The 25,104-nt window shown below is 37.4% G+C and overlaps 1 protein-coding gene across 4 annotated transcripts in view; it reads left to right on the forward strand.

Annotated features, from left to right (window-relative positions):
* The first annotated feature begins 1,015 nt into the window (after positions 1 to 1,015).
* Positions 1,016 to 25,104, forward strand: part of HACE1 (HECT domain and ankyrin repeat containing E3 ubiquitin protein ligase 1) — a 95,048-nt gene continuing 70,959 nt past the window's right edge. Inside the window, exons 1-6 of one of the 4 annotated variants that reach the window (XM_065889228.1) lie at positions 1,016 to 1,119; positions 6,824 to 6,878; positions 7,883 to 7,972; positions 8,756 to 8,860; positions 15,774 to 15,849; positions 21,029 to 21,160. In XM_065889228.1, coding sequence (XP_065745300.1) covers positions 1,044 to 1,119; positions 6,824 to 6,878; positions 7,883 to 7,972; positions 8,756 to 8,860; positions 15,774 to 15,849; positions 21,029 to 21,160 — 534 coding nt within the window. In that variant the 5' untranslated portion in view covers positions 1,016 to 1,043. Of the gene's footprint in view, positions 1,120 to 6,823; positions 6,879 to 7,882; positions 7,973 to 8,755; positions 8,861 to 15,773; positions 15,850 to 21,028; positions 21,161 to 25,104 lie in introns of those variants that run through there. The other 3 variants (XM_065889229.1, XM_065889230.1, XM_065889231.1) reach the window with 3 other exon arrangements.

The raw sequence follows: 25,104 nt of genomic DNA on the forward strand, positions 1-25,104 counted from the left end.
CATGTTTCAGCTGCTTCAAATTTGTTTTTATCCTGGCTTGTGCTCTACTTCTGTGTAGAGCTGACAAATATGGTTTTTCCCCACTGATTTCCTTTTAATTAATTTCATCCACACTTGTTGGTATTGTCAAGTTTTTTTGCAACTCACGAAATCAGTCTTTGGATTTCCCACTGGGATCTATCATCATCTTGAGACTTCAGCATTGTTCCCAAATAAACTAGAATTTTCTTTTAGGATGTCACCATCCATATATTCCCCAAAGTTTCAACTTTGTGTCAGGTGCTGTGGTGAGTACGGGAATACAAGGCACAAGATAAAGGGACGGCTTTGCCCTCACGAAATCGCCCAGCAGGGGAGACAAATAATTAAGCTACGGTTACGTTACTTGCAATGAAGGAAAGAGTGTATTCTGCGTTTGAATTTGTTTGACTTTATCATTCTTTAACATATGAAAATGTAATATTTCAACAGTTCATGTATCTGGAAAACAAATGTACCAAAACTGGGATGATTGACGATGGATTTAAGAACCGTGCAAATCCCCAATCGGCTATATAGGGGGGAGTGACAGAATTGAAGGGAGCTGCTCTCGTACAGCTTTGCGGTGCAGGAGAAGGGGCTCGTGGGGACACCCAATAAGTCCCTCCGCAAGCCTGCGCACAGCTTCCCGCACACACCGCCCTACCCAGGGGTCTGCGTGGCAGGGGCGCGGAGCCACGGGCGCACCCAGCGTGGCTCCGCCCCGGGCGCGCGACTCGGAACTACCGCTCCCAGAAGGCTGTGCGAGTCCGGGAGGGAAGAGGTGGTGGCGGCGGCAGGAAGGGCCAGAGCGGCGTCTCCGGCGGCGGGTGTCCACTTGGTGGTCTGTCCGACAGCTCCCGGCCCCCGGACGGAGGACGCAGTCCTAAACGGCCTCCGTAGCCCCGGGCTCTGGCCCGGGCGAACCGCCGCCTCCGCCCGCGGGACGGGCGCGGGGCGGGATGTAGGGCGCTGGGCGCGGAGGCCGCGAGCGCGGCACGGGTAGCGCCTAGGGCGCGCCGAGGATGGAGAGAGCGATGGAGCAGCTCAATCGCCTGACGCGCTCGCTGCGCCGCGCGCGCACCGTAGAGCTGCCGGACGGTGAGCTGGCCGCGGGCTAGGGGCGCCGGGGGCGGGGCTCGGGGCGCGGGGAGGCCCGGGTGGGAAAACTAACCAAAAGCTGAACAAACGCCCACATTTACTTTCCTTGGCAGGGGCCGGGCTGGGACCTCCTGCTACCCCTCGCCCGCCACTCCCGCCCGGGGCAGGTGGGAGTTTGGGGGAGGGGTCCGGGCTGTGAAGGTTCTGCTGCTAGAAGAAGCAGGATCGACCCAAGTCTCTCCAGACTATCGATTAGGGGTTTTGGCGAAGGAGCAGAAATATCACCCGGAGGGCGGAGATCCGGATTCAGAAAACATCACAGTTGTGGGCCGTTTTACAGTCTCTGCCTGCTGGGGCTAGAGAGATGCTCCCCAAGTAGTATTGTTTACTTTAAGCTGCTGAGGGGAATTAAGCAGTCTTTTCTTTTTCTAAATGTAGAGCACTGTTGTATTTTGACAATAAATAAAAGGGTGTCAAATATCAAACATGTACTTGAAGTACTGTGTGTTTACATATATACACTTTACTTTAATATGCATGTCTGCCTTCATTTATTCATCAGACGGAGGGGGCTGGGGCGCTTCTACAGAGAGGAGTAAGGCATGAGCCCTGTCGTTTAGGAATTTTAGTTCAGTGTGCCAGGATTTCTTCAGAATAGGTAAAACACTAGTAATAAAAGAGATGAGAAAGAAAGCCGTTTTGTTTGCAGCCTCATGAATTCAGATGGTTTAGTGGTAGTGGGAGAGGGCAGTGCTGTCTCTAAGAGGCTTGATTCTGTATGCCCAACTGAGAGAAAGGGTAGGAGTTAAGTCTGGTGATTTTTTATTTTTAATGCATTGCATTAGTTTATCTTATATCATTTTTAAAAAAAATTTCTTTGAATTGCTGCTGGGGAGGTGATCTGTAAGGTTAGTGAAGGAGAACTTGGGTGAGAGCCATAAAAGAAATGTGGGACTGGAGACCTGAGGATAATTTTTCTGAAAAAAATTTTCCCTAGTCTCTACTTATGATTCAGAACAGGATGATTTGTGGCGACTGTTTCTCAAAAGATAATTTTGTCCTTGGTACCTTGCTAGTGTAAAGTAAGAGACTGAAAATGATCCTGATTTTAGGAACAAGACTTTTGGCTTCAACCTTTTCTTTCTCTGTTTTCTTTCCACCTTCCACCTTTGCGTCCATTTCTTAAGTGCTGATCTCACTCATTTTCCGCAGTCAGATTATTGGTATCCTTTGCTGCGTGTGTAGTTTCATTTACACGGTATTTGTATTGCTCAGTTTAAATCCCGTTTTTTTTTTTAACGTAAATGTGACTTAGAAGACTTTGATAATGTTTCTTGTTTTAAAAGTAATGTGTTTTCATTGTGGAACATTTTGAAAAGAAAGAAAAATAAAATAATCTGGCATTTCACACCCAGTGATAAACAATGTTAGTATTTTCTTTATTTCCTTCTATTATTATTTTTTCTCTTTTTCTACTGAAACTAAGATCATACTGCATATAGTCTTTTATTTTGCTTTTAGAAAACATACCTTTATTATATCTTTAAATACGCTTAATTATTTTGTAGGATTTAATGTAGGTTTATTTTGTAGGTTAATATGTAACAAATATTGAATCTAATTATTGTTTTTATAATAGATTTTATGAGGAACAGCTTTGTACATTTTTAAATCTCAGTCTGCCTTTATAAATATTTCCTTAGGATTATTACACAGAAGAGTATAGATCTAATTATATCAGCATTTTTAAGACTATCAACCTCTCAACTAACTCTTTGGAAAAGAAAGTTCCACCCACAGTCTAAGAGTTCCTGGAAGCTAGAGTAATTAAAAATAAAACTTTTTCCCATGTTGCTTACATTTGTTTTTCTTTGATTATAGTGAGTTTGCTCATCCTGTCCTTTTAATTTATCTTTGTCCCTAAGTTCTGATGAATATTTTTGAATTCTCTGAGATTGGCCCTTTCAAGTGTGTGTGTGTGTGTGTGTGTGTTACATTCTAATTATAAAAATTTAGATTGTTGTGCTTTCATTTTAAGGGCTGAACAGAAGTTCTGAGATCTGTCTAACTTTAGGAAATAATCAGATGTTTATCTTGCCTTGTTAGACTTAAGTGATTAATAAGCACTTGATTGGAGCTAATTATTAAGGTTGGAAAGTTTTTAATCAGCCCTCACTCTAAAATTAACTTTGTTGCATAGGATTAACCTGCAGATATTTTATTTATTGAATTGAATTCTGGGAAAACATATTTATGTTTCCTTGGGATGATGAAAACCTGAGTATTCCCTCTAAGTAATGGAGTGCAGGTTGTTGAGTCATCTTAGGCAGGGCTAACAGGAATATTCTTGTGAGAGAGGAAGTGAAAGGAAAACAATTATTTTAGGGATATAGATTCTCTGCGGACTGTAAAAAGTTGGCTTATATTATTCATTTATGTGGAAAAAGTAATCTTAAAGTACTGCATTTACAGTGAATGTAATTTGTTTAATAAAATAATGGAACTTGAGCCCATTTGAGCATATATTTGAATAATGATTAGGACAGTTATCAATTTTTAAAAAAATCTCTCCCATTTTATGGTTTGATGAGACATTGAATATAGCATAGTGAATCTGAGCTTCCTGTTCTTTGAGATTTTCCTTTTAGTTGCTGAGTTCTGAAATGTTATTAATAAAAATGGCCAACATATCTGATAAAGTGAGAGATTGATTAAACTTTTCTTATCACTCTGAAAACTTTTGTTACATACCTACTTCTCAAGATTTCTTCATGAGTGTGGAGAAGGAAGCACCTGACAGCACATTTTATTCAGTACTTTCTTAGTATAGTATTTCCTGGATAGTCTCCTTCTAGCATCAGAGTTGTGGTTATATTTGTGTCTTCGTACCTTTTAGCGTATGTGAGCTATTTTTTAATAAGGTTAGATACTACTTAAAAAACAAGATCTACCTCTAAATTTTATCTAAATGAACACCCTATAAGTAAAACCCATGCGAACCTTATGGTGCTCACTTAAAAGTATGTACTATCTTGATTTATAAGTTTAAATTCACAAATAAGGGTATTTCCTGTTTATGACTTTGTTTATTATGGAGTGACTTAATTGAAATTGTCATGGTTTAGAAGTTCAGATTTTTATTGGGGCGTGTATTATATGAGAGAGAAAGAATGTTGCCATAATGAGGAAGGCTTAGTGAAGTGCTTTTCAACTCCTTTTGGTGACTCACTGTTAGATAATGAGAGTAATTTAGTGGTTGCAGTCAGCATTTTGAAAAAATTGAGATGGACGAGAATAAAACAAGTTAGACTGTATTGTACATGTTAAGAATAGTATTGTAGGGCTTCCCTGGTGGCGCAGTGGTTGAGAGTCCGCCTGACGATGCAGGGGAAAACGGGTTCTTGCCCCGGTCCGGGAGGATCCCGCATGCCACGGAGCGGCTGGGCCCGTGAACCATGGCCGCTGAGCCTGCGCGTCCGGAGCCTGTGCTCCGCAGCGGGAGAGGCCACAGCGGTGAAAGGCCCGCATACCGCAAAAAAAAAAAAAAAAAAAAAAAAAAGAATAGTATTGTAGACCTTTTGGCTATTTATATAGTGTATACTGGGGGCAGTGGAAGATTTTTCTTGTAGGGGCTTTGGAATCAGCCAGCTTTGAATTCCAGTTTAGCCATTTAATGCCACCATCGCACGGCTTATTACTTAGTGCTTCAGCTTTCTCGTTTGTAAAATAGGGATAATACTAGTACCTACTTCATAAGGTGGCTGTGAAGATAAAAGAGATGATGCATATGCATGTGAAGTGTTTAGAACAGTGCCTTTAAGGTAATGGTTTAAAACATGTTGGCTGTTATTAGTAGGATTCTTTGGTTATTAAATTATTATAGTGAAAGAGTTGTTGCATCTGCATACTGTACTTGTGAATGTTGACAAGGACTAAATTGCTCTTCATGTATACATTCAAAAATAGTAAAATAATGAACAAAAATGTGAAGAAATGGTAACTTTTTTTCTCTTCCTTTAAATACTTCAGGATATATTTCTACATATATAATGTTTTTTCAAACATAATCACAATACCATTATTAGAGCCAACACAAGTAACAGTAATTTTAATTCTCATCAAATACCCAGTCCATGTTCAGTTTTCTCCTCTCAGAAATATTCACTTACAGTTGGTTTGTTTGAATCAGTATCCAGTCAGGTCCACACATTACATTTGGTTGACTCATCTCTTAAGAATCTTTTAATGATAACAGTTCCCCCTCTTCTTTCTTTTTCTTTTTAACTTTCTATTTTTAAGTAATTTTAGACTTACAGAAAAGTTGCATAAATAGTGCGCAGTTCCTGTATACCCTTCACTCAGCTTCCCCTCGTGTTCACATCTTATACAACCAAAGAACAGTGATCAAAACTAAGGAGTTAATATTGGTGTAATACTGTTAGCCACATTCCAGACTTTTATTAGAATTTCATGAGTTTTCCCACTAATGTCTTTTTTCTATTTAAGGATCCAGTTGAGGATACCACACTGCATTTAGTTGTCATGTTTCCTTAACCTCCCCTGAACTGTGATATTTCTTCAATTTTTCCTTGACTTTAATGGTCTTGATTAAGAGGACTGATCAGGTATTTTGTGGAATTCTCCTTAATTTGGGTTTGTCTGATGTTTTCCCATGAGTAGATTAAAGTTACAGATTTTTGGCAAGAATACTACAAAAGTGATGTGCCCTTCTCAGTGGAAACTCAAGGGCTACAATATACTAATATGTATTATTTCCGGTGATGTTACCCTTTATCAGATGATTAAGGTGATAATCTGCTGGGTTCTCCACTGTAAATTCACTGTGGGGGAAATACTTTGATACTATGCAAATATCCTTTTTCTCAAACTTTTACTCATAAATTTTAGTACTGCTATTAACTTTTTAAGGGCTAAATGGGACTTGTCAGTGTTACTTCTCTGTAAGTAACTTATTAAAAAACGTAAAGCTCTAATACGCATTGAATTGAGGAATGACCATTAGTAATACATAAAAGTAAATTCAGGGACTTGCCTGGCGGTCCGGTGGTTAAGACCTCGCCTTCCAAAGCAGCGGGTGCGGGTTTGATCCCTGGTCAGGGATCTAGGATCCCACATGCCTCGTAGCCAGAAAAACCAAAACATAAAACAGAAGCAATATTGTAACAAATTCAATAAAGACTTTAAAAATGGTCCACATAAAAAAAAAAAAAATTCAAACGCTATCTGAAATTTATATAAGTATTGCATGAGATCATAGATGTTATTGACTTTTAACTTCTTTTGGATCATATTTCTGTGAATTTATTCTATAAAAGATAATAAATGAAAATGTGAGGTAAGTAAAAATAAGACTTTAATGCTGTTTCATAAAAACTTCTAAAAATTTCTTGTGTTATTGACAAGGAGCAAATACTAAGTATATGTAATATTTTAAAATAATTTTAGCATACTTTGATATTCATATATACTTAACATTCCTCCAAGTACTTGTAAGTATGATGAAACATTGTGCATTATTGCAAATCTTGCAATACCTCTGGTGTTTTTCACTATCCATAATCTTCCACCTCTTCTCCTAGCTTTTTATTTAGAGTTAAGAAAACTCTGAAGTAGTCATAAGTATCACCCTTTGGAAAAAGTAGGAGATAAATTAATTCCTTTTCTTTTTTTTTTTAACACTTAGATAATGAAACTGCTGTTTATACATTAATGCCAATGGTTATGGCTGATCAACACAGGTGAGTGCCTATTTACAAATTTATATATTTTTTCCACAAATTTATATTTTTTAAGAATATAAATTTACCTAAATGTTGCGTACACACACACACAAACACACCATAGAGTTTGGACATAGGTTTTGTCCTGTGGCAAGTTATTTAACCTCTATTTTAATTTTCTGTCTGTGAAATAAGAAACAAGATTTTCTAAGATCCGTATCAACTGTAAAATTCTATGATAAGAGATTTTCTAAATGCATAGTCAGAACTTAAAACAAGTATTTGCTTGGTCACTGACAGTGAAAAAAACATTATGATGGTTTCTGTTAGAGGTCACTACTGATCTTTATAGCAAAAAGTTAGGGCTGATGGACAAGTTATTCCCTAATATTCTACTACTTTCATGTTCTTTCTATTGAGGTAGTGTTGACACTTCTTTTACAGGGTGCACATGAGGTGTGGTTGTCTGGCTGTGTGATGAGAGTTTATACTTGTAACAGACAGCTCTGCTGTGGTTAGCCATTGGGTAGTTTGGTATTATGAGGAGAAAGTAAAGAGACACTGTATTTTGAAACACGTTTAAAATATAAATGATTTTTTTGCTTTGAACTCCTGTCTGATATAATTAAAGCATGTTTTTGTCTGATTTTTCTTATTTGACCAAAATGAATATAGATAGGCTCAACTTTCTGCAGGGGGAGCAGCCAGTTCTACTCTCTTTGCTTCTCAAGAATCTAGTGGGAGCTGAAGCCAATTTAGGTGTCCTCAGAGCAGGTGACATAGTCAGAGCGGCAGACGAGGAACCCTTCAGCACCAGTTTATAGGTGAGGGCAGTTGGTTTGTGGATGATGCTGCACTGGCTGCTGTGCTACGCTTAGAGAGTAGTGCCTTGTTTTTTGGCTGATGTGGGACAAAACCTTTTGAATAATTGGTAAGAGTAACACTAAATAGCTATTAACTTGAGTTACTATGTTTTTAAAAACTTTTCTTTTAAACCTTGACTCAATTTTCTTTTGGGATAGGTCTGTTTCTGAACTACTATCAAATTCAAAGTTTGATGTCAATTATGCATTTGGACGTGTGAAAAGAAGCTTGCTTCACATTGCAGCAAAGTAAGACTAAGACATTTTGGATTAAATTTTGGTCTAGAGTAATGATCAGTAAGCTTTGAATCAGTGTGTTCCATAGTAGTTACGGAGAGAGATGAGAACAGACAGCTGAGTGGTTCTTTGTTTTGTCGAGGGCATAGTGTGCTATGCTTACATTCTTTCACTAGATAGATTGTTAATCTTGGGATTGGACTCAAGTCTTATATCTGATGTTTTAGCTTGATCTAGATCAGATTAGAGGAGATTAGGCACGGGGATTATCTTTCCTGGATATACTTAACAGGGTACATTCACCAAAATTTTACTTTTATCCCACCAATATAAGATTTTATATGCTAATTGCATGTGAAGTTGTTGGCTTTATATTTTTTACTTAGCTGTGGGAATGATTTTTATTCATAATTTTCCAGTGTGTAGCTAATCAATTTGTTGATATCTCATCACCCTTTAGGATTTAGGTTGAGATTACTCTACCTAAATAAAATTGATTTTTCAATATAAATTTGGATTCTGGAAAGCCAAAAGTTGAGAGTACTGTATGGTTTCTTTTATATGCTAATACTTTATTTCGCTTTATGTGAACTTCTCAAATACTTCATAGCTTTTGCAGTAGAATGTACCATCTTGAAAGTAGAGGATATTTACTATTTGTGACAGGAGTTAAATTGTAGGTCAATATGGACCCCCCAAATAATGTGTTTAATAGGGCTTTTTGTTTTTTAATTAAGCTGTGTCAACTATGGCTGTTTGTTAAATGTGTCTGAACTGTTTTTAATATTGTTTTAGTTGTGGATCGGTGGAATGCTTGGTTCTGCTTTTAAAGAAAGGAGCAAATCCTAACTATCAAGATATTTCAGGCTGTACACCCCTTCATTTGGCAGCTAGAAATGGGTAAATATTTTTTCTTAAGTAGCTTAAGTTGTATTGTTATGACTAAGAGTAGTCAAGGCACTCTACCTTCATTTGGGAATTTTTTTTTTTCTTTTGCCCAATATTTGCCTTGGGAAGAGGGTCTTGGATTATTTTGTTACACTTTTAAATAACTATAATTTTAATAATTTATTAAGTTTACTGATATTTTTCTTCTTGAAGATATATTTGTCAAAGTTTATTTTTACTAGTATTATAATGACATTTTCTGAAAAGCATAATTAATTACCTCTTTGTTTTAGTGTCCTTTTTCCTGGTAGTCTTTTGCCTTGCTGAACTCCATGGCTTATTTTCCACATTGTTTAGTTAATTTTATTAATGCAATTAAAGACAGAGTTAATACATTATACTTAGTTTTTTTTTTTAATAAATTTATTTTTGACTGTGTTGGGTCTTCGTTGCTGCACGCGGGCTTTCTCTAGTTGCGGCGAGTGGGGCTACTCTTCGTTGCGGTGCGTGGGCTTCTCATTGCGGTGGCTTCTCTTGTTGCAGATCACAGGCTCTAGGCGTGTGGGCTTCAGTAGTTGTGGCTCGCGGGCTCTAGAGCGCAGGCTCAGTAGTTGTGGTGCACGGGCTTAGCTGCTCTGCGGCATGTGGGATCTTCCCGGACCAGGGCTGAAACCCGTGTTCTCTGCATTGGCAGGCGGATTCTTAACCACCGCGCCACCAGGGAAGTCCCTATACCTAGTTTTTTTGTCAAGAATTTCGGATAGTCATGTCTCTGTGTCTGCCTCCACAATATTTTTCTGTTGGACTGAGAAACCAGACTAAAATAGTTGGAATTATGTTTAAAATGAAAATAAGTAGTTTTTGATTCAGGGCTTGAGGAACTTTACATTTATAAACATTTTTTGAATGCTGGAAAACTTTTCTATGAAAGATTATTCCTATGTGTCTCTTCTTTTGATTACTCTTGGAAGTATTTTTGTTGACTGTTTTGAACAGGAATTCTAGGTAGTTGAGGTGGCTGCCTAAGTGAGATGGATATGGGGCTAAAATTGTCCACTGCCTCAGTCTGAGGCCAAATTTTTGTAGACAAGGATTAAAGTGGAACCAGAAAGACTAGAACCATAGTGATGTCTCATTTGGACAGAGGAGAAGCATAGCCCTTTGACCCTGTCTGGTCTGTCCCATTTCCTGACTTAGCACGTGAACCAGTTTAGTTGTCCACTGTTGCAAGAGGTAACGTGTTGATTAAACAATTGTTTTTTCTAATAATTGGCCACATTAGGTATGTTGTAGGGTGTCACGCCCAAGGTCATAGACTAAATCATTCATTCCCTTGTTGAATTGATCTCAGGTCTAGATACATTGTCCCAAATGTTGGTAGGATAGTGACAAAGCTCTCTGAAAAAGTTACATATAGAAAAATATCTTAGTACAGTGTCTCAACAACTGTAAATGAAGGGACAGATTGGTGCACAGCAGGGATAAAATGTTTACTGCTGTTGTAGTAGGAGACTTAGTCATTTAGGAGACCATTGCTTTTTTTTTTTTCCAGCTTTGTTGAGGTATAATTGGTAAATAAAATTATAATATATTTAAAGTGTGCATCATGATGAATTTGATCTATACGTTGTGAAAGGATTTTTGTCACCTAGTTAATTAACATATCCATCACCTCACATATTTATCTTCTTTTTTTTTTTTTTTTGGTGAGACATTGAATTTGGAGACCATAACATTTTAAAGATGAAGAAATATAACAGATATTATTACATAATTCATATGGTAAATCAGTGAAGAGAAAAGGAGTAAGAAGAGTCCATAACCCTAACATAACATCTAACTTGGATGCCTTTCTATTTCTATAAAGATTACTTTTGATATTCCATACTTAATTATTTTGGTTTTTATATATTGAATGAATGCCTTGTACAACTTAGAGGTGCTCAGTAAATGTTTATTAAGTGACTTGATTACTTGTTGCTTCCTGTAGCTTTTGATGGTTTCAGAAATAGTCTTTGGCTCTAATTTCTCTATACGTTCAAATTTGTCTAGACTGAAGCAGAAGTCATAGGTGAATTCTACCCCTTTTGCTGGTCTGTCTGGTTTATGGGGGTTTTTGTTTTGTCCCCTTATCTATCGTTGTCAGAGGGGTAGAGTATTTCTCTTGGCCTGCTTTAGTGTTTCTGTCTTCAGCCATCAGTGCATTAATACTAAATTGCCCTCCTTTCCAGTGGAAAACCCAGTAAGCTGCCTCTGAGCATGTGGATGACTGGTCCCTGTGTCATTTGGGTTACCATAAACTTCTTATAATTGTTGCAGTATCTGGCCAGGAAAATAGTTGTTTCCTGTACAGTAGGATCCAGCATTGCTCATGATTTTATGAGAATATAAAAAGGGAAGACTTAAAAATTATTGTCTATCCTTATGTTGCATATTGGTCAGATTTGAAACATTTTTTCTTTTTTCTTTTTTTTTTTTTGCGGTACGCGGGCCTCTCACTGCTGTGGCCTCTCCCGCCACAGAGCACAGGCTCCGGACGCGCAGGCCCAGTGGCCATGGCTCACGGGCCCAGCCACTCCGCAGCATGTGGGATCCTCCTGGACCGGGGCACGAACACGCATCCCCTGCATCGGCAGGCGGACTGTCAACCACTGCGCCACCAGGGAAGCCCTCTTTTTTCTTTTTTTAAAAATTTTTTTGCCACACCACACCAGGATGTGGGATCTTAATTCTTCAACCAAGGATTGAACCCGCGCCTCCTGCAGTGGAATTGTGGAGTCTTAACCACTGGACTGCCGGAGAAGTCCCAGAAACATTTTTTCTTTATTTTTTGGGCTAGATTGTGAGCTCATAAAGGGCAGAACTCATAAGTTAGTTAACATTTTAGTTCCATTCTAAGCAAAATTGGTGTGCACTTAGTTGGTCTTTTTGATTTACTCGGGGTTCTGGAAAATAGCAATAATGATTATTAAGTAAGAAAAAGAATATAGTTCTCTTATATTGCCCTGTAGTTTTGCAGTTCATTTTTGGGATGGCGATTATGGATTGCTGCTTTTCTTCAACAATCTCTACCCTAAACACTTCTTTAGAGCTTTTTTCCCTGGTACAGTCCCACCTAAGTGTTTATTTTGACAATATGCCAGTGGTCCACGACAGGCTTCTGAATAGATTTTAGAAATCCAGCAATATGGGTGCAGACACACACACACAGACACACACACACACACACACATAATTTAAACAATGCAATATTAATTTTAATAAGACTTTCTGGTCTGTTGCCTCACGTTATTGAAGATTTATTTTCTAAGGTTTTCATAACAATGTGTTAGATGAAGGAACTTTGTAAACTTTTTTTTTTTTTTGCGGTACGCGGGCCTCTCACTGCCGCAGCCTCTCCCGCTGCGGAGCACAGGCTCCGGACGCGCAGGCCCAGCGGCCATGGCCCACGGGCCCAGCCGCTCCGCGGCACGCGGGATCCTCCTGGACCGGGGCATGAACCCGCGTCCCCCGCATCAGCAGGCGGACTCTCAACCACTGCGCCACCAGGGAAGCCCACTTTGTAAACTTTTGAACTTAAAAGTTTACTCAGAGCTTTGTTTTCTTCCATTTCTTTGATTATAAAGCTGATTTTAAATGACATTTAACCTCATTTTAGATATAAAAAATCAAAGCAAGGAAAGTAATTTGTTCTCTTTTAAAAGGTTTATTCAGTTAATAAAAATTTTAGCTATTGATTATAAGATTTAATAATTAGTAATCAGTTAGTTATGCTTAGTACTGAGTTGATTAAAGAAATATGATATAATCCATGGCACGAAGATATTTATTATCTGAATAAATACTTATATATATTACATGTATTATGTATATTCTCTGTATGTCATATATATATATATATAGCATACTTGCAAAGGGTTCCTGGACCCAGTTCCACTGTGTGTTTGTGTGTGTGTGTGTGTGTGTGTGTGTGTGTGTGTGTGTGTGTGTGTACGTGTACGCTTCCCCATACCAACAAGCAATTCTCGGATGCCAGCAGAGTGTCCTAGAAGTCAGCTCAGTTCTGACTCTATGTACCTTCAGGTAGAAGCAAATTCTGTAGGTAAAGGGCTCAGTCCTATAAGACCACTCTCTACTTCATATACCATTTGCAAGCTCAGTCACAAGTGGTGCTTCTGACTGACTGGCTACAAATTGGAGGTTCCAACAACCCCCTCCAACTCAGGATTCCAGTTGAAAGTCCAGGTTGTTATCAGTACTTTTGACTGACTGGCTATAAATCAGAGGTTCCCACAATCCCTTTCTTGGGTTCAATTAATTTGCTAGAATGGCTCACAGAACTCAGAAAAATATGTTTGTTTACTCACTAGATTACTGATTTATTATAAAAGGGTATTAAAGGATACGAATCAATAGCCAAATGAAGAGACAGATACACAGGGTGAGGTCCTGAACAAAGAAGGTCCCGGCATGGTCACACGGAGAAACATTTTGATTCCCATCTGGGAAGCTCTCCCTGAAAGGGACAGAAAGCTCTCCTTTTGGGTCTTTATGCAGGCTTCATTACATAGTCATGATTGACTTAAATCATTGGCCATTAGCAGTTGATTCAACCTCCAGGTGCTCTCCCCTCCCTGGAAATCGGGGTGGGACTGAAAGTACCCTGTAGTCATGTGGTTGGTTCTCCTGGCAACCAACCCCCACCCTTGGGTGGGACCCAAAATTCACCTTCCCTGAACCGTTTTCAGGAAATGAGGGCCATTGCCCTTAACTGCTTAGGAAATTCCAAGGGTTTGGGAGCTGTGACCCAAAAAGTGTGGATTAAGACCAAATATATGTTTTTCCCATAAATCACAGTATCTCAATACTCATATTAATACTATATATACTATATTGTGTAACATTATACATAATATGCTATTACACATACCCTATTTTATATTTTTTATGTATATATATATATAATTTACTCAACTAGATCATAAACTTTTTTATGCCATGGATTAAATCATATTTCCTTAATTCAATACTGAGCATAGTTAAGCATATACATAAAAAGCATATTTTATTTATTTATTTATATATATATGGTGTGTGTATCACTTTGTTTCCAAAGCATGAATTTTCATTTAATTATTTAATGAAGGAGAAATTGAGATAAATACTGAAGAGTGACTAGGAATGGCTCAGGCTAGGAGGAAACATTGTGAGCAAAATGAAGTGGTAGGCAGTTCAAAAGGTGGCAAAGGACTTTTGTAGACATGTCTCCAAATAAGATACATAGGGGGCTTCCCTGGTGGCGCAGTGGTTGAGAGTCCGCCTGCCAATGCAGGGGACACGGGTTCGTGCCCCGGTCCGGGAAGATCCCACATGCCGCGGAGCGGCTGGGCCCGTGAGCCATGGCCGCTGAGCCTGCGCGTCCGGAGCCTGTGCTCCACGACGGGAGAGGCCACAACAGTGAGAGGCCTGCATACTGCAAAAAAAAAAAAAAAAAAAAAGATACATAGGTGGCCAATAAGAACATGAAAAGATGCTCAATACCCCTAATCAGGGAAATGCAAATTAAAACTACAGTGAGATACCAACTCACACTCATTAGTATGGCTATCAGAAAAACAGTGTTGACAGAATGACAAGTGTTGTTGAGGATGTGGAGAAATTGGGACCCTTGTGCTCTGTTGGTGGGAAAGAAAAATGGTACAGATGCTCTGAAAACTAGTTTGGTGCTTCCTCAAAAAATAAAAAAATAGGATTATCATATGGGAAATTCCTTGGCTGTACAGTGGTTGGGATTCCTCGCTTTCACTGCTGAAGGCCCCGGTTCAATCCCTTGGTCAGGGAGCTAGAATCACACAAGCTGCATGGCGTGGCCAAAAATTACCATGTGATCCAACAGTCCCACTTCTGGGTATATAACACCCCAAAATTTGTCACAGGGTCTTGCAGAAATATTTGTATACTTGAGCTCATAGCAGTATGATTTATAATAGCTAAAACAAAAGGAACCTATGTGTCCATTGACAGATGAATGGATAAGCAAAATGTGGTATATACATACAATGGAATATTATTCAGCCTTAAAACAGAAAGAAATTCTGACATATGCTACAACATGGATGAGCCTTGAGGACATTATACTAAGTGAAATAAGCCAGTCACAGAAAGACAAACTGTATGATTCCACTTTTATGAGGTACTTAGATAAGCCCAAATCATAGATGTAGAAAGTAGAATACTGGTTGCCAGGGGCTAGCAGGAGAGGGAATGGGGAGTTATTGTTTAATGGATATAGAATTTCAGCTTTGCAAGCTGAAAAGAGTTCTTGAGATGGATGGTGGTGATGGTTGCACAACAATGTGAATAAACTTAATATCACTGAACTGTACACTTAAAAATGGTTCAGATGATAAATTTATGTTATGTGTATTTTACCACAGTAAAATAAATTGAAAAAAAGTGAAGTAGGTAGGTGGATGAATAGATAGGCATTTTATTAATTCTGTGGTTTTTATAACTCATCTTAGTATTTTAAATATTTTGCAATTAAGAATGTAGGATACAACATCGAGACATCATTTTACTCTGTCCATTCCCCTTCCATTAGACTTATATTGTGTGACATTTCTAATGAAGATTACTATTCCAAATATTCTGTCAACTCTAGAAATTTCTCAGCATTTTGAATGATGAATTTGTCCCAATGGCATGAAAACCTCATTGTGCCTTTTCTTTATCCTATTATCTTTGAGTCATAGAAAAAATTTTGTGTTTTGTTTCAGATGTTACAGTACTTATTTAAATATTGCAGATGGAAGTTGATATTTGCCATTAATTAATGTTGAGTATAGTTACTGTTTCAGTAAAATAATTGTCATTTGCTTATATTTCTAGTACCAGTTATCTGTAACTGTCTCTTTCTTTTCAGGCAGAAGAAATGCATGAGTAAATTATTAGAATACAATGCTGATGTCAACATTTGTAATAATGAAGGCCTTACAGCAGTAAGTGCTAAGAATTTTTATCTGCGATTTAAAAAATACTTTTTAGAAAATAATATTGAAGGTGATAGTATGCAAAGTGTAGTACAAGTATTTTTGCAGTTACCTCTTTGTGGTAATTGGGAAGATACAGTATGATTGAGACACAGTTCTCAGCTATATTTATTAAGAGAAGTTATGGTTCACCATTTTTCTCCTTTCCCCTTATTTTTTAACTTTATGACCTTTCATTTATTTTGAAGTCTTGATCCCCTAGCTTTTGTCACTGACTTTCAAGGGAGTTTGTAGGAGCATCTCCACTGAGGTGTGTTTTGAGTTCATTATAGGACAGCTGTTTATCATTATGTCCTTTTAAATTCTTTTAATATATACATGGTAGGAAAATTTGGATGGCTATGTTTTTATAACTCATCTTAGTTTTAAAAAAGGAAAGGAATGAAAAAAAAAAAGGAAAGGAAATAAAAGGTAACTGAGGGAATGATCACTCACCTGTACTCCCTGCACTCAGAGATAATCACTGTTAATATTTTAGCCTATATCCTTTCAGACTTGTTATATCTTACTTAAACTAGTATTTTTACCCTTTTTGCCATGTCACTTTCTTTTCAAAAATATGATTATATTTTTTTGATCCACATAGATATAGGGAGGGTGGTGTGGGATATTTCTGAAGAGATTGCTGAAATCCAAAAATTTTAATCATATTGTCATTTAATGGAGCATATTTGATTTAGAAGTAGAGATAAAATAGAATTATGTGATTACTGAGAAATTGTTTTGACATTGTGACAGAAATAAATTTTGTTAAATTTTACCTTCCTGTATGTGAGGTGATGGAGATTTTAATTAAATGGATAGTGGAAATCCTTTCACAATGTATATCAAAACATTGTGATGTATACTTTAAATGTCTTACAGTTTTGTCAATTATACCTCAATAAAGCGGAACTTTTTTTTTTTAACCTTCCTTTGGTAGTTTTTGTAAATTTTGAGTCCTTTAATTTGTGAATAAAGAAGAATATTGAGTATTTACATACCGTGCTAGTTTTCAAGGCCTTTCTGATTAAAAATTTTTTTTTTCAGTGGGCAGGGAGGGAGTTGGGGCATAACAAAACAGCTTTCCTAAGATGTGAATTATTCTGAGAATGACTTGTTAAAGATTAAGTTCAATCACAATTATTATATGGAATTCACAATTCCTGTGATAATCTACATTTTTGTTACATAGTAACAATATAACACCATTTGTTCTGTAAAGAAAAACTGTATTCCAAATATCTACAGGATGCTATAGTGATATGGTAGGTACCACAGAGGGTTATAAAACTATGTAATTGACATAGCTCTATCCTTAGGACACTCTCTAGTATAGGTAAGACAAGATGCTCAGTACTAACATAGTCTGTTTAATCGCATAAGTTTTTATCTGCTAATTTTCCCCCTTCACTCCTGAACTTTAAGGGAAGTGGAATACAAAATTTTTAAAAATAAAATTTTTATTAAAAAATTATTCATGCATATATTTAAAGAGTCAAATGATTCTACAAGGCTTATTATATAAAAAGTCTCAGCTCTTTTTCTGCCTGGGACCAATCTCAGTGTTCTGTCCTGTGGCCCTGATTGGTATGGTGTGCCTCCTTCTCTTAGAAACAATTCTGGCCACCAAGCGTGTTCCTGCCTAGTCCCAGGTCACATGATGGAATTAATTCAACAGCCAGGCACATTGACCCCATCAGCTGAAGGAAGCTAGCTAGGATGGTGGAAATGTGGTGCTGCAGAATTGAATAGTGGCCACCAAGCATGTGGGGCAGTAAAGGCAAGGGCTCCTGAGATGGAAGAGCCTTCAGTGGGGAGTCAAGATCCCCAGGATTTTTCATACAAAAGGAGAGAACTGTTGACTGCATACTTTGTGGGCTGATCACCTTCACAAAGGGCTTCTCATGTTTCTTCATTCATTTGTTCTTTGAACAGGATTTTCTTGGATACCTATTATGTGCTAGGCACTTTACTGGTATGGGGTTAGAGCGGTAATTTGACTGATGCAGTCCTTGTCTTCCCCAAACTTCCAAGGAAGTCAGGATAGTCAACAGGCAATGGTGACACATTGTAATGAATGTTAACATAGGTGCTGGAGATGCTATAGAAGTCAGATAAGGGGACCCATCCTCACCAATGGCATTGGAGGAGGCATCCCAGGGAAGTATCACAAGAGCTGAGGCCAAAGGGACAAACAGAAGTTAGACTAGTGTAAGTGGTGATTGTGAGGTTGGGAGTGGTAGTGGGGTTCTAGCTCTGTGGAATAGGTTGGCAAAGGCTTGGAGATGCAAGAGAGCATGCTACATTGGAGCAGTGAGCTTAACTGGTGTTCAGATACCACTGGGGGTTTATGAAGACTTCCAAAGGTCTGTAGCATGGATAGTTAAGGGGGTCACTTTCCAGGTCTTCAGCCTTTATATGTGTGCTCCTTCCTCAAGCTGATTACTCAAGGACACCTTGCACTTCCCACCTTCACCTTCAAAATCACTCTTCTATCACTTTTATGTTTTTATTTATTTATTTATTTATTAAATTGAAGCATAGATGATTTACAGTACTCTTAACTGAGCCTTTTGTAGTACGGAAGTTTTAAATTTTGATGTTCAGTATATCAGTTTTTCCATTTATGGATTGTGTTTTTGGTATCAAGTTTAGGAACTCTTTGCCTAGCTATACATCCTGAAGGTTTTCTCCTATCTTTTCCAAAAAGTTTTATACTTTTACATTTTACATCTAAACCTGTGATCTATTTGAGCTAATATTTGTCTGTGATGCTTAAGTCAAGGCTTATTTTTTTTACCTATGGAGTCTAGTTACCCTAGCACTGTTTGTTGAAAAGGCTATATACTTCCTGCATGAAATTGGTTTTGTCGCTCTCTCAAAAATCTTTTGGGCATATTTGTATGGGGTTATTTCTGGGTCCTCAGTTCTGTTCCAGTGATCTGTCTGTCCCTTTGCCAATACCACACTGTCTTGATTACTCTAGCTATATAGTAAGTTTTAATGTCAGGTAGAGTAATTACTCCCACTTTATTTTTCTTTGTCAAGATTGTGTTAGCTACTCTGGTTCTTTGCCTATCCATATACATTTTAGAATAAACTTGTCTATGACAAAAAAACCTTGCTGAGATTTCTTATTGGAATTGCATTAAGCCTGTAGATCAATTTGGGGAGAATTGACATCTTTACTACGTTGAGTCTTCCAATCTATAAACACAGTATGTCTCTCCATTTATTTAGGTCTTTGATTTCTTTCATCACAATTTTGTATTATTCAGCTTACAGATCTTGTGCATGTTTTAAGTGTATAGCTAGGTATTTTATTTTCTTTGGAGCAATTGTAAGTGACGTTTATATTTTTTAATTTTTTAAAAATTTATTTATTTATTTTCGGCTGCGTTGGGTCTTCATTGCTGCGCACAGGCTTTCTCTTGTTGCGGTGCACGGGCTTCTCATTGTAGTGGCTTCTCGTTGAAGAGCACGGGCTCTAGGCATGCGGGCTTCAGTAGTTGTGACATGCAGGCTCAGTAGTTGTGGCACACGTGCTTAGTTGCTCCGTGGCATGTGGGATCTTGCAGCACCAAGGCTCAAACCTGTGTCCCCTGCATTGGCAGGTGGATTCTTAACCACTCCACCACCAGGGAAGTCCCGCAACATTGTTTTTAATTTTTATTTCTGCATGTTCATTGATAGTACATGGAAATGCAGTTGCCTTTTATGTGTTGATCATGTAGGCTGTGACCTTGCTGAACTCACTTATTAGTTCTAGGAGTTTTTGGTAGATTCCTTGGGATTTTCTACATAGACAGTCATGTCATCTGCAAATAGAGATAGTTTCATCTTTTCCTTTCCAATCTGTATGTCTTTTATTTCTGTTTCTTCATTTATTGAACCTTAACATTTTTTTTTTGTTTTCTAAATACGTGTTGTTAATTCATTACTAGACTTCCCTGAGCTTTGTAAATATCCTCATAACATTTGTTCAGTACCTTTCACCTTCTTGAATAGTTTTGAAGGAGTCTGTTATGGGGACTGCTGTTCTCTAAGTGAGATTGGTTGATTTCTAGGCCTGCTTTACAGCGTTATTTGGAATAACTCTTCACCATCATCCCAGAGATTCCTTTGCCTTTCTTTTGTTTTGGGTTTTTATTTATAGGCATACCTCAGAGATACTGCAGGTTCTGTTCCTGACCATGTCAATAAAATGAATACTGAGATAAAGCAAGTCATACAAGTATTTTGGTTTCCTAGTGCATATAAAAGTTATATGTAACTTCAAGAAGTGCAGGAGAGTGTTGCTACCTGTTCTTGAGCCTTTGGGGAGTTCTGTGATCTGAATCTACCTTCTTGGTGCTCTATTACTGGTTTAGGATTCAGCTCTTTGTTCTGACAATGAAGACAAAAGCTTCCAGCTTGCAAAATGTGTTGCTCTTGTATTCTCTCCTTTTCTTTTTCTTAATAGGTCTGTCCTTTAAGAAAAAGTACTCTTTACTGTCATTTCAGTGATGTTCGGGAAAGAAGTAGGAGCTGATGCATGGGTTCAGAGTTACCATTTTAAAACAAAAGTTTCATGATCTATTTTTTGAATGGAAAAAAAGTCAGATGAAAAATGCATGGACAGCATAGTCCAAAGTTTTAACATTGATTATCTTTGTGGGGTAGACTTATAGGTGTTTTATATTTTTTTAATCCTCCCCATATATGTTATTATATATGTTACATGCATTATGTGTAAAATATAGGAAGTAAAGAATATGACACCTGCTGTCATATTAATTACTTTTTAACTTATGTTTGTTTCTGGGGGAGGAAAAATATCCAGTACCTCTTCTCTAGAGATAAGCTATACATGCAGTCCATGGTCATCTAAGAAGCAGAGTATTTGGTGATCCTAAGTTTAGGATTTTTAACTACTTTGAAACCATGAAATGCTTGATTTTGAAGTACATGGTGGTGTAACCTACATCCTGATGCATATTTTTTCCCCATATAAAAATATAGGAAAAAAGTATATTGGCTTAAATTTTAATTTTAATATTTAGTGTGCATGTCATGCTCACAGTTGATAAATAATTGCATTATTTATCTGCTGCTTTTATGTGAAACACTCTTGCACAAATGTTAAGTAACCTAAATGGCTGCACAGATACACTGGCTGGCTGTGAATGGGCGGACAGAACTACTCCATGACCTTGTACAGCACGTCAGTGACGTCGATGTTGAGGACGCGATGGGGCAGACAGCGCTGCATGTGGCCTGCCAGAACGGTCACAAGACGGTAAATAAAGCCTCGAGGACTTTAAATTAAGTTGCATCTGTTTAAACTTTGAATTCATGAAAAGTTTTCCACTGTGTATAATTGGAAACATGAAGCAAAATCTTATAACATTTTCTGTGTCATGTGGTCTTCTGATTAATATATTCTATGTGGATAAAAGGAACAGAAAATAGTGTTTTTAAATATGTTTAATGTATTTGTAATTTGGATTTCAATTTTATTTCTGATTCATAGATTATAATAGCTGAATATTTAAAATTTTAAATGTAGTATGTTCACATATAATAATTTTAACAGTTTATAATGTTTATTGTCCTCAGTTTTATCAAATAACTTTTTCATATTTTTTACCATTTTCATATTTTTACCCTTAAGCCTCAAGTTTTGGAATTAGTGAAGAAAGTGAGCTCTGACATTGCTTAAATAATTCAACTTGGATTATCATATTTTTCTACTCTCTTGGAATATGATTTAAGTGCTAGAGTCACAGCTGTTTTCTTCCTTACGTTTGATTTCTAAAATCATGCATTTGTTTTAGGCAGTACTTTCCTGTTATCCCTATGTATAAACATTTGGCTTTTAAAATTGCTAATAGTTTTCTCTCTCATTAGAAGACTGCTGCCTTATTTAAAGATTGTTAGCTTAAGATTTTAGATTGAATTTCTGCTTTTTGTATTTTCCTATCCTGGTTACTTTCATTTTTTTCCCACATTTAACATTATGGATAATAGAATATTATTTATTTACTAACTAAACAACAAAAACCAGTTGAAAACCAAAAAACACCACCAGCATCTACAAAGATACAGAAGTTTGCTTGTTTATATTTATTTTTTTGTATACACTGAGTCTTATCTTTTTGTTGGGAGAATTCCTAGTAGAATCTAGATTTCTGTCTCTGCAAACACTTTTTTTTTTGTGGTACGCAGGCCTCTCACTGTTGTGGCCTCTCCCGTCGCGGAGCACAGGCTCCGGACCCACAGGCTCAGCGGCCATGGCTCACGGGCCCAGCTACTCCGCGGCATGTGGGATCCTCCCGGACCAGGACACGAACCTGTGTCCCCTGCATCGGCAGGCGGACTCTCAACCACTGCGCCACCAGGGAAGCCCCGTGCAAACACTTTTTTCCTAACCTAGGTTCAGGATGTCAGATCCTACGTATTTAGATGCTTTATGTATGACCTCAATTCATAGAATACTGCACTTCTTTTAAGATAGTGAGCTCAAGGTTGACATTGTCTTATGTTTAATAAGAGTTGGATAAAAGGAAGGATATATGCTTTTTCTTTTTTTTTCTTTCCTGGCATTTCTTCTGAACACCAATGTTCGTTTTTATTCTTTTGTCTTTTATCATCTGAAAACTAACCCATTTGTATTCAAGGAGTATTCCTTTTCATTACCTTTTACTTTCTCTATGTCAGTACTACTAAATTTAAGAAGTATTCTGGGTGGGAAAAAAAAATCATCTGTAATGTTCTAATCTTGACTGGCCCCAGTAAACAACTGCTGCCTGTTAGAGCAAGAGTCCTGCTGGCAGCTCTTACAGGACAGAAAAGCACCCGCTGTAATATAAATACTCCCTGCCGTTAACGAACGAGTGGCGTGTCATTTACTAAGATTGTAAACCTACTTGTCGCCCGGGAACTTGTGTAGTAAAAAACTGCAATTCAGATTAGGAATTACCTACAAAGGCTAATTTTAGCTGCCTTAAGCCAGTAAAGAAACAAGAATGACGCAGAAAACCTTGGTTCAAAACATGTGCATTACAGGGTGCATTAAAAATTTAGAATTGCCTTCTGAAGTTATTGAAGAGTAGTTAGTATAAGTATAATACACTCCATATGGTTTACCACCTAAAGCAGGCGTGGTAAAGTAAGGGAGAATTCCTCATAGTCATATGCCTTTGAAGAATTGTATTTTCAGAAGATTTATAGGGGGCCTGACTTCACTGTGGTGATGGGCTTCACAGGGTGAGATTTTGCAGGTATGTTACAGGAGGAAGAGTACAAAAAGTCATGTTGACTTGTGACTGATTGTATTAGTGAGTGAGATTCCTTTCTGTCATAGTTGGTCCATTATAGTTATCTGTGAGGGTTGTATACAAAGAGAATGTTTAGCACTATTTTCCAGTTCATTGTATGCACCTTTAATCCTTCAATAGGGCAAAAAGGAATCCTGAAAAATTAGGCCATCTCCTAGCCTCCAGGCTGAATTATACCTCTAAAAATCTGTGTTGATAGTTGTGCTATTATTACCTGTGTGCCATAATTACTCATGTATTTCTGGGACATGTTCAGATCTCAGTGGATGAGAATATTCTTTTATCTTGAGTTGGATATGATTTAAGAGCTGAGATATGTTATTATAGGGTAGATGTTATTGATTTTGTTTTTAACCCTTTGTGTATCTTTCCATAAGTTGAACAGAGTCTAAAATGCTTTGTCAGATTTCAGCAAATGAAAATGGCCTTTTCATTGTCTCAAAGTAGTCAGTTTTTGCATAAATTCATTAAAAGGTCTTCAAAACTTGTGTCCATGTAGACATATACCAGTGCACATAGGTTTCAAGATTTATATATATTGGTTATATATATATTTTATAGAATGAAATGTAAAACTTTAAAGGGGGAAAGAAACTCCCTTAAAAATATTCTCAAAAGCACATCAGCTCATTTCAAATTAAAGAGGATGATACGAAAAAAAAAAAAGGATGATATGATAAAGAAATCCTCTGAAATTTACTTTCTAATCTCATTTTAAGGTAAATCTCAAGAATGCATGAAAAGATTTTGAACAACTGGCTAAGAGCTCTAAAGCTTTGTAGAATTTATAATTGAATACCGTATTCTTGCTTTGATGACAAATAATTTTTAGATTTACATGACATTTTTACAGATAAAAGATTTGGAAGAAAGATTGATTTTGTCATAACTAAGAAATCAAGTAATTTTTGCCATGATTTCCTATAGATGCATCTGTTTAATTAGAGGTAAACCAAGATAAGGGTCTCTTCATCATCTTGTTAGAAGGAAGTGATTTGGGCAGTTGAAGAGTGCAGCGTGACCATTTTTGTCCTTGTAACATAATAGCACTATGATTTTAAATGACTTCTATTCCTATTTTAAAATGATCAGATGAAAGAAATGATCAACTCCTTAATAATTTAATTTTTTATAAATTTCCTTAGGTCAGCTGTTACTAGCTATACAATACCAGAATTATGGTTTGTCTTTGGATATTGATTTAAAATAAAAAATAATTAGAGAATTTGGTTATTCATCTGGCTTATTATATAGCCTTTGGCAACTTTTTCTTCCCCTGCCTTTATCTACCTCTTAAGATATACTCTGCTGATTACACAATTAAGGAAAGTGTTGTGAATATTTTGGAAGATACTTAAGAGTAATGATAGGGGCTTCCCTGGTGGCGCTGTGGTTGAGAATCTGCCTGCTAATGCAGGGGACACGGTTTCGAGCCCTGGTCTGGGAGGATCCAACATGCCGCGGAGCAACTAGGCCCGTGAGCCACAACTACTGAGCCTGCGCGTCTGGAGCCTGTGCTCTGCAACAAGAGAGGCCGCGATAGTGAGAGGCCTGCGCACCGTGATGAAGAATGGCCCCCGCTTGCCACAACTAGAGAAAGCCCTCGCACAGAAATGAAGACCCAACACAGCAAAAAATTAAAAAAAATAAAATAAATTAATAAACTCCTACCCCCAACATCTTAAAAAAAACCAAAAAGAGTAATGATAGTATTGGTACTGTTACTACCATTATTAATATTGATGATGTGATTCTGTAAGAACAGTACAAAGAGCACTACCTGGACTCTTCATTCATTTGCTCTTATGTAGTAAGCTAGGCCTAATGTGTTGTTTGATTTTTAATCTCATTTTTAGAAAGTGTAGTAAAACCTAATATTATTCTACATAGGTATAATTGACTC

This window comes from Phocoena phocoena, chromosome 12, assembly GCF_963924675.1.
Source record: "Phocoena phocoena chromosome 12, mPhoPho1.1, whole genome shotgun sequence".
Taxonomy (NCBI): Eukaryota; Metazoa; Chordata; class Mammalia; order Artiodactyla; family Phocoenidae; genus Phocoena; species Phocoena phocoena.